We start from the raw sequence: 10,434 nt of genomic DNA on the forward strand, positions 1-10,434 counted from the left end.
ATTTTTTTCAAGAGGTCTCGGTGAAGAATTATTATTATTTGCCTTAAAACCTGAGCAGTCCTTGCAGAGGATGAAACTGACAATTTTGCAGCCTAAGTGAATTTCGAATCTCTGTTGTTTGTAACAATCTAACTTGATCCCATGGGTTTATGTTGATGTAGAACGGTGCATGATGGTAAATGCTTAACACCCGGCTTTTTTATATACGCTCAGTGCAATATCTTCATCAATGATCATATCCAGGATTCAAAGCAGTGCTATAATGTTGATTTGCAAGACATGTATGTATCTCTCTGTTAGTTAGTATTTGGTCCGTTTGTTTGGAAAAGTAAATTACTGCATGCGATCACTTACAAAAGGACTGTAAACTGATTTTGATCTTAAGGAAAAGAGAGGGCAGGACAGAATGAGATCAATCTCGGAAGTTGTCGAGATAAAATCACAAAACTACTTGATTTTCTGGCGAAGAGAAGTTTCCTTGAACGCAGCCTCGAGAGGAAGGCCTTGGGTCTTGGCGATGATCGGGCCAGAGGAAAGTGCCCATGGCGAAGTCTCTCTTGTAGGTCAAGTCACCAGTGATCGGCAGGCCATACTCAGCAAGAAGGCAATCAAGCTTCCACTCTGGCATGGCCATGTAGTCCTGGCTGGTGTACTTGGGGTAATGGAGTGGCATCTGAAAGCAGCTCACTCCACTCTTCTTCTGCCTCTGAATCTGATCCATCTCTTCCTACTTAGCCAGTTCCCGATGTTTGCTTATGTACTAATGGATGACTCGGTGCCCAGCGGACTCACATATTTCATGAGAGGTTCCGTTTGCATGCCGAGGGTTCACAAGGATTGGTTGATGCATCTTCTCAATCGGTACGTTTAGCGTTGCATCTCTATTTTCCCTTTTTCTTTTAGCCAGTTAAGTGAAAGACCGGCTATTCGAGGTGTTTATGGTTCGTTCGGTTCGATCTGGATGTGTTTTTGACGAGTTGGACGTGACATCCATCGGACAGCTACACGAATAAGGGAGAGTAATCATGTGGGTCAGGACTATTTCCTCCTAGATTATCACATTGTCCATGGGCATCAGTGCAGCTAATAGTGTGGTGACATTCAACTCGTGTGTAAAACATACGGATTGAACCCAAATGATTCCAGATGCTGGTTCACACGTATCATCAAGTCATGGGCCGAATGTTCCACGTTGGACGTTCTGCAATGTTTGGCAGGAAGAATCAAAACCAACTACATCCGAAGTCAAAGATTAGCCGAAAAACACATGGTCTGGGCCTACCACCACCACAACCACGACACGCAACTTCATCTGCTGGCCATTCTCTCTAGATGCCCCCCCTCTTGTTCTCATTAAAAATCTCGAAGAGCGCACAACATGGGGGGTTATTATTCTGACAAAAGACTTTTGAGCTCGCCAAGTCTTCTAGAATTAGAATAGGGTTTTTCGCAGACTCCAGCCTGGGGATTACAAACCTTATCCGTGGTCGAAATGCCTCCCTCCCGAGTGACGTACTGCTCTGTCCATCAAATTATTTTACTTAGCTTTCGTTAACTTCGGCCGAAAAAAAATGGATTATTAAGCGAAGCTAAAGTGCCAGAAGCTGAAGAACCACGAATTTGACCAAGAACGCCGCAACGCAATCGATGCACAAAGTCAAAACTACGTCTCTCTCTCTCTCGTGTTTTATCTTCTTCTCTGGCCAACAGTCGAAACTTTACAGTTCAGACACGAGCTCATTGAATTAAACTAATCATCTCTTAATCATGGTTGTGAACCTACGAATCTTCCCATGAGATCATCTCTTGTTCACTGACTTTGACAATCAACAACCTCCCCCACCACCACCACCACCACCACCATTTTTACACACACCCCTTGATCACGGTTCGCAGAGCCTTCGTTCCCACTGCGATCGTAATCCCCGTCCCTCACGCGATGCCCGCCGCCGCCGCCGCCGCCCTCCTCCTCCTCGCGGCGGCGCTGCCGCTGCTGTCCCTGTCCTACGCTGCCACGCGGTGCCCGGACTGCGGCTCCACCCCGGTCCCGTACCCGCTGAGCACGTCCCCGACGTGCGGCGACCAGTCGTACAAGGTCCAGTGCGATGCCGGCGGGACCCTCCTCTTCGACACCGTCAACAACTCGTACCCGATCACCTCCGTCGACCCGGAGAGCCAGCGACTCGTGATCCAGCCCGCGAGCCTGCTCGCCAACACCTGCGTCACGTCCGACCTCGCCGACCAGGGCGTCCAGCTCAACTCCTCCTTGCCCTTCAACGTCACCAGCAGCAACACCATCCTCTACCTCAACTGCACAACCACGCTGCTCAACTCGCCGCTGAACTGCTCGTCGGCGAGCCTCTGCCACACGTACGTGAACAACACGCCCGGCGCGGCGGCCTGCGGGGCCGCTCCGATCTGCTGCACGTACCGGGCGGTCGGATCCACGACGTCGTACTCGATCCGGGTCAGAGACGCGGGTTGCCGGGCGTACACGAGCTTCGTCAACCTGGACACGAGCGAGCCCGTGAGCCTCTGGCCCAAGCCCGGGATGGAGATCCAGTGGGTGCTGCCCTCGGAGCCCATCTGTGGGGCCCAGTCCGACTGCGACGGGAACTCCACGTGCCGGGCCGACCCGGCGGGGAGCGGGGTCAGCCGGTGCTTCTGCCATGCCGGGCTCACGTGGGACCCCATCCAAGGAGTTTGTGTGGAGAGTAAGTTTGAAGTGTTTTTGGCACTTTTGTTCTTTCGTATATTATGGTGCAGAGTAACAATCAGACCGCATTCCTTTATCACGACATATCATTTGATTGCTCTAACGTTTCTGTTGATTACGTCCGGAACACTAATTTATAGAGTTACATAGTCTATATGATTCTTGGATGACACTAAGGAAATAGGTAACAAGTGGATTTTCTTGTTCTTTTGGTGCAGACGTGACATGTCAAGATCCGGATGGCTGTGGAACGGACAAGACTCCTCTTATTGCAGGTACCTGCTTCCTTGTTCTAATTATAACATCTTGATTTTTTTTCTGAAATGTTCTGCATTATAATTTCGTTTAATGAAGAGGACAAGTTTTAAGCTTAGGAATTTGGTTTTACTTTTACAAATCATAAACTGATATCAACATTTGAAAGCATGGCTCTTGATTCCACTGAATTTAGCCTAGGAAATCGAGCTCCATTAAACCAAGATAGCCCAATTTAACAAGATTGTTCAGAAACAAAATGTTTAGACCTTTCATGTTTAAGTTGCCGATCATCAGTATTTGCATCTAGATGAGTTCCTTGTTCATGATAACTCTTAGAACTTAGAAGATGACTGTTGCGGTTTCAGCTACGTTGAAGCATCTTGTACCGCTGTCTTTAGAGATCGAATGCAGTAGTTCCCTACTGTCTGACAACTTTGTAATTGGTACAGGTTTAACGTCCGGAATAGGCATGGCCCTTCTGGCAACCATTGTTGCTCTATTGCTATACAGGCGTCATCGGCGCATTAAAGAGGCTCAAGAACGCCTCGCAAGAGAGCGTGAGGATATCCTCAATGCCAATGGTGGCAGAGCAGCCAAATTATTCACTGGAAAAGAAATAAAGAAAGCGACGGACAACTTTTCCAAGGACCGGCTTCTTGGTGTTGGCGGTTATGGCGAAGTATATCGAGGCATCCTAGATGATGGCACTATCGTCGCCATCAAGTGTGCGAAACTCGGGAACACCAAAGGAACTGATCAGGTCCTAAACGAGGTCCAAATCCTGTGCCAGGTCAATCACCGAAGTCTTGTTCGTTTACTCGGGTGCTGCGTCGAGCTTGAGCAGCCGCTCTTGGTTTACGAGTACATCGAAAATGGCACTCTATTCGATCATCTCCGCAGTGAAGGATGGGGTAAACTGTCATGGACTCGTCGTCTCCAGATTGCGCATGACACAGCCGAGGGCCTTGCTTACCTTCACTTCTCGGCAGTTCCTCCAATATATCACCGAGATGTCAAGTCAAGCAACATATTGCTGGATGAGAAATTGACTGCCAAAGTCTCTGATTTCGGGTTATCTCGGTTGGCTCACACTGATATGAGCCACATATCGACGTGTGCTCAGGGTACGCTTGGATATCTTGACCCCGAGTACTATCGTAACTACCAGTTGACTGATAAGAGTGACGTCTATAGCTTCGGAGTAGTGCTGTTGGAGCTCTTGACGTCTCAAAAGGCGATAGACTTCAATCGAGCGGCCGATGATGTGAATCTGGCAGTCTATGTGCAGAGGACAGTGGAGGAGGAGAGGATAATGGATGTCGTGGATCCGATGCTGAAGGAAAAGGCAAGCACCGTCGACGTGGAGACCATGAAGGCGCTCGGATTTCTTGCCGTGGGATGCTTGGAGGAACGTAGGCAGAACCGTCCTTCTATGAAAGAAGTCGCTGAAGAAATCGAGTATATCATAAGTATTGCAACGGCCAAAGTAGCAGAGAGTTAATTCTGCAGAATTAGGCACATAGACGAATGGTTATGTTTTGTTTGCTTCTGTTAATCATGTGTGGTTGTTGTACGTGTCTTTTAGCACAGAGATGGAGCCCCCCACGATCCTGAAGTTAGGTCTCTCCATGTATAATACAAAACCTCTAGATACATGTGCTTACTTCAGAAGGCAGTTTTTTCTACCGTAGGCTTACTTCTGTATTTAGCACTAGTGGTGCCTTTTTTGACAGAATCTACTGATGAATGATGAATCACTGTTCCATTGTCAATTTTTCTTGTGCTAAGTGATTGACACGCTCCATCTTCTTTAACTCGAACAAGAGAATCTTATCGAATGACTCAAACAAGTACATCTCCTAGTGAATAAGCTTAAACTACATGCATTTGGGTCATACCTCACTATCCGGAAACATAAAGAGTCTTTATCTTTTCAAATTCTTTTGGCTGCTTCACTCGATTATAACCGATGCCTCAAAAATGGACCAAGACGAATTCAATCAGTGTTGCATATATCCTGACATGCTGAAACATCCATCCATGCTCATAGAAATTCGAGTCTGGGGCACCTTTCCACTTTTCTGCTTTTCTTTTTTCTGATTGGTTTAGTTTGCAATTGCGGATCATGCAACTCATCTTCCTATTAGCTTTTCTGATTATGTTATCCCGATAAATGACCAAAATACTCGAATGAGATATAAGGGTAAAAGATCTTAAGAGCCTGCTCCTATATTATATGAACTGATCTAACAAGCGGCGAGAAAAATGTTGCAGCCAGATCTTTGCTTCATATGTAAAGCAAGATCTATTTCCCTCCATAATCTACCGAGAGCTAGCATGGAGAGAATACATGGTAATCTAACAGTAAAAAACAGGTCGAGGCTTACTTGTTCTTGCAATATCAGTCCAGTCATAGATTCTTGCTAGAACTGACTCCCCTTAAATTAACTGATCCCAGGAAGCAGAACAAAAGTTATATTTCGATGGTGCTGACTTACCTGTTGAAACCTCTTCGGCGGACCATTATATCCTGAAAAATGCAAAAGCTATGGTGGGACTGGAAAGATTTGGTCGAGTATGACATTTTCTCTTTGGGAGAGAAAAATTTACAATTAGTGACAAGTTCCTCATGCAAAGAATTTAAAGGAAATAGAAACAAGAACTTTGTAGGTGACATTAACCAAGTTATGTAGCAACGCTAATTTCCAGAATGGACTGTTCTACTTAAAGACAAGAAAGCACCACCACGGGTAATACGGCAAGATTGGATATACCTAGTGTTAAGAGATAGATAGTTCTTAACAATGACTCGTCAAGAACCTACAATCTGTCACCAGTACGGTTTTTTTCCCTTGGTTTACCTCTAAATTGCAGGCACGCTTCTACTGCTCTTGTTTCGCTACTATCCTCGGTGCATAAATTAAATAATTTTTTTATTAGAAAGTTTCTACCTGTTATAACCACCCAATCTTTCGACTAAATTATCTCCCTGTAAAGGCTTAAGGCATCTCCAGATTGTAACTGAAACAGAGTCAAAGAACATACTTCGTTGGAATCATTCCTCATAAAATCAGATTATGCAATGCGAGCTTTTGCATAAGTGGGCATCTTTAATGGTACTGATGTCTCTCTGACATCTACATCAGCAGCTAGACAATATATTACAGCAAAGAAAAGGCCGATTGAGCATAAATAATCCGTCACAACATTTGTTTCATTTTCCCAAAAGTCAACATGTGTTGCTGGATGGCTTCAGGAGCCATGACGTGTCTTGCTTAACGGGAAGTGATTCTTGCATAGAAGAGGAAGACTCTATTCTTAGTGCCGATTGCTGATATAAAGTGGGGGCCTCATAGGTGCCACGTGGAAACTCGGGCACCGGAACTTCTAGCTGAAGAAATCTTATAACTTGTCCTGCTTTTGGCCTTCTCTTGGGATCTGGATGCACACACCACAATCCCACCATCATCAAGCATTCCATTTCCTTCCCATCGAAACTCGAATTCAATGATTCATCGGCTGCTTCAAGCATGTTTCCAGTTAGGTAAAGTTGCCAAAGCCACTTGTACAGTGGAACTTGAAATTCACCTTCCCCATACGCCCTCCTACCACAAACGATTTCTAGAGCCACAACCCCGAAGCTGAACATGTCAGACTCCTTAGTAGCCCTCCCTTCACTCGCATATTCTGGTGCCAAATAGCCACGTGTCCCTACCACATCTGTCATTTGAGTCCTGAACTGTGGGTCAACGAGCTTAGCCACTCCAAAGTCGCCGAGCTTAGTGTTGAAGTTTGTGTCGAGTAATATGTTGGCGGCTTTTATATCTCTGTGAAGAACGCATTGCTCTAGTTCTTCATGAAGATAATTAAGGGCTAATGCCAAGCCTAGAGCTATCTTGTACCTCACATCCCATGACAGACTTTTTCGAGTTCCAAAGAGATGATTATCTAGGCTACCATTAGGCATATATTCATAAACAAGCAAAAACTCACCTTCCTCTTGGCACCATCCAATGAATTGCACCAGATTTCGGTGTATCGTGCGGCTTATTATCTTCACTTCGTTGGTGAAAACCTTTTCTGAATGTTTGGATTCTGCAAAGATTCTTTTGACAGCAACTAGGCGATCTAAACAGTTCAAAAATCCTTTGTAAACTTGGCCAGACCCTCCTTGGCCTAGTCTTCGATCATTTGCAAATCCATTTGTACCAACAAGCAACTCTTGATAAGAGAATTGCAGTGGCAATGCTACTATCTCTTTGTCAATGTGAGTCAGAGCCCGAAACTCACATTTTTTCCTCATCGTGGTCATAAATAAGCAAGAACCTGCTAAAATAACCATCAAGAGACATGCTACGGGAGCAGTGATAAATGTTATAATCCTATACAACTTAGAGACCCCCTTGTTTGATGTATCCGCCGGTGAGGGACGCTCAACGTTCAAGCTTGAATTAATTTCCCATGAATTGATGCTGTGACTCTCGTAAGAAACGCCACAAGAAGCTGAGAATCCAATCGCTACAGATTCAGGAAGAACTTTAGCGAGATCAATTTGGTAAGAAAGAAAGGAACTTTTGTCACCTGGAGAAACCGACTTGTCATCAAATGACCAGAATACACTAAGATTCTTACTGGTGGAATTATAGGTCACCAGAACATTAGTTGGATTGCCGCTGTGTGATCCAGCATCCCAACTGGCATGAACAAGCGAACTGAGTGAGTTGCTGTTGATTCCTATGTGCTGCCCCGGAGGATCAAATCTCGAGTTCGACCAAGTATCGAACTCGACCATGACGATTTGGTTCTGAGGCCCAGCATTAAGTGTGCTGTCATTGAACAATCCTAAGAATCCACCAGCTGAGTTAGGGGGGATTTGGAAGCCAACAGGAGCAAGAAAAAAGGCCATGCCATCACTATATTTAGTGGCGTTGTTAGTATCGATGGTGAATGAGAAACGAGTAGAGAAGTCAGCTTGTCTCCCTGTAACAGAATCCCATATATCAATGGGTTTGGAATACTGAATGCGGCCTACTTGAAAGTAGGCCTGGAGGATATTGCTATCGGTTAGTTGAACAGCTCCAGACACAATTCTCGCAACTCCTTCGAGCAATATGTCGCCTCCATTCGCATCAAAGCTACTTATATTGAAGGAAAGGGAACTGACAAAGGGGATAGGAGGATGGCAGACGAGGGAGAAAAGGATTAAGAGAGTGCACAAAGAAAGAGAACAAGACATGGTTATGGGGAGAACTGTATTCTACGACCGTTAAAGATGAGGTTTGCACCATTCAACTGGTTTGAGATAATGTGCTTTATAATGAACCGCACATTACTGATTCCAATTTTTGAAACGTTCAAAACAGCTTTTTCGCAGTTTCTGCTGAACTCCTTGGACAAGGGACATTCTCACTAAGAAAAATATCCACTCGGTTGCTCGGTCTTTCTCGAAACTTAAATAACATCGCTCTCCAAAGTGGCTGTCTTTGAAATGTCACTCCTTCGCGAAGTCCCCCGTCTTCGGTGTCCGCGTTAGCAATAAATCACTCCATTCGTTGATTTTTCAGAATCCCTTTTCCACTCACTTGCTCTTTTCCATAAACACCCCTCACTTCGAGCAAAATAAATAAACACCCCTCCCTCACATCTTCTGTTCTTGCTCCTTGTTAAGTTCATCCATCCCACTGAATCTCTTTGCCTAGCGACCGGAAAATCCAAAAATCGGCAAGAAAACAGGAACGAAAATGAGGGAAATGCGAAATTGACTTTGTCGTTTCAGATTACAATCAGGAAAAACACAACGGAACCCCTAACTACGGAGGCTCCATCTTCGCAACGAGAGAAGCGAAACCCTAACTTCTGAACCGATTCGAAATGAAAGAAGACGAAGAAGGTGTGTAATGGCGAGGGAATTCAAATGCAGTGAGGTGTGCCCGTTTGGCATCTACAGGGTTCTTTCGCTTTTTCTCCCCCCCGCCCTCCTCTCCCAAACTCTGTGTGCCGATTTTTCCCAAATAATTTTGTGTAAGGTCCTTTTCTAGAAAAAAAGAAAAAATTATACGATGTGTATATTCTGTCATGTGGCTGCAGAGGAGTTGATCCAGCACTGGAAAGCTCCACAAGCTTTGAAGCCTGGCTGTTGGATTGGCTATGGCACTTTTGTCCTGCATGTGAAGATGAAGAAGGTGTGGAAAAGAGCTGGTGAGTGAGAGAGGGATTTCTGAAAAATCTGAATTGTAGCTCCATCGATCTCGTGTTCAGTTGGAAATTTTGAACGAGTAAAACCACGGGTACACATTTTCAGCTACTTTTAGGGTTTAGTTACGAAGCAAATTGAACCTAATTTCTCAATCCGGAGGAAAATTGTGTTGTCGAACGTCATTTGATTTGTATTTTAAATGTCGACATCTCTAGCAAGACAAGTTGGATTATTTATTCTAAAGATAAAGCTAAATAAGATTTTCATGCGACAAATTGTCAATGTCATTTGAATGATCGATTTCTTTAAAATTGTGACGGTTTATTAATCGTCTAGAAGGTTATGGCATTAAAATGAGAGCCGTAAAAAAGTTATGATACTATTAAAAGGATTTCTCGACCTGATTCTTTCACCCATAGAAGATTTAGTCCCACAAAAATCCACGATGGCTTGACATTTTTCTTCGTGCCGGTTGGCTTCGTAATCCCACCCAACTCCAGTCAAGCCTACTTGGAATTGTTTGGCGATCATGGCACAAAGAACCAAAACTTTATATGTCGAGTTTGACAAGTTTGGAAAGAGAGAAGTTAAGCCTTTATACCCGCACAGTGGGATCAAAATCTCACTTTCCTCGTTGGTACATGGCAGTTGGAATCCCGAAGTTATGTACAATGGAAAGCAATTAATGTCTTGGTGACCTAAATTTTCAGTTACCAAGAACCTTAGCGTGTTTTGGTCATTGGATGACGGCACAATTTTGCTCGACTATGAAACCCACTTCTCGCTTTCCGGCCTCATTCATCTCATGAAGTACTTTCCTGTAAAGGTCGGAATTGGGTTTTCAGCTTCTTGTGACATCCATCAGCAAGACACAGCATCAATTCGTGGAAATTTCCTTCAAACAACAAACCTCTCTCAATCGAACTGCAAAATTCGCAGGTTGACCATACTTTGTGACGGTTCTTGCGGGGCGTCTCTTGCTATCAATGGTTGTGACCGGGTTATGCTTGCTCGTGGAGAAGAGGAAAAAGATCGAGCAAATGCGGTCACTTTCCGTTGACGTGGATTGCAATAGCGGTGTTGGCCGGGTCAAAAGAGCATACGCCCGTAAAAAAAAAAGCGTTGACCAGTCAACAAAAGGAAAAAAGTGGACCTTAAGCTATTAAAGGGGAAGTGGAGAGCACGCCCAATGAGAAGACAAAAAGAAAGAAAGAAAGAAAGCTTTCTGATTCTTAACATGATTTCGACATGCTCTAATCCTTGC

General features: G+C 44.6%; 2 protein-coding genes across 2 annotated transcripts; one reads left to right on the forward strand and one right to left on the reverse strand.

The window, feature by feature from the left end:
- The first annotated feature begins 1,390 nt into the window (after positions 1 to 1,390).
- LOC115672997 (wall-associated receptor kinase-like 20) lies at positions 1,391 to 4,746 on the forward strand. The gene is made up of 3 exons (XM_030595010.2): positions 1,391 to 2,714; positions 2,935 to 2,991; positions 3,424 to 4,746. The coding sequence occupies exons 1-3, from the start codon at positions 1,940 to 1,942 to the stop codon at positions 4,473 to 4,475; spliced, it is 1,884 nt and encodes a 627-aa protein (XP_030450870.1). The 5' UTR covers positions 1,391 to 1,939; the 3' UTR covers positions 4,476 to 4,746.
- LOC115672988 (L-type lectin-domain containing receptor kinase IX.1-like) lies at positions 4,194 to 8,562 on the reverse strand. The gene has a single exon (XM_030595000.2). It carries the CDS (start codon positions 8,208 to 8,210, stop codon positions 6,204 to 6,206), a length of 2,007 nt encoding a protein of 668 aa, XP_030450860.1. The 5' UTR covers positions 8,211 to 8,562; the 3' UTR covers positions 4,194 to 6,203.
- Positions 8,563 to 10,434: the final 1,872 nt, after the last annotated feature.

The sequence above is a fragment of the Syzygium oleosum genome, unplaced genomic scaffold, assembly GCF_021117445.2.
Source record: "Syzygium oleosum isolate NSW1041296 unplaced genomic scaffold, Sole_v2.1 Sole_v2.02, whole genome shotgun sequence".
NCBI classification, from domain to species: domain Eukaryota; kingdom Viridiplantae; phylum Streptophyta; class Magnoliopsida; order Myrtales; family Myrtaceae; genus Syzygium; species Syzygium oleosum.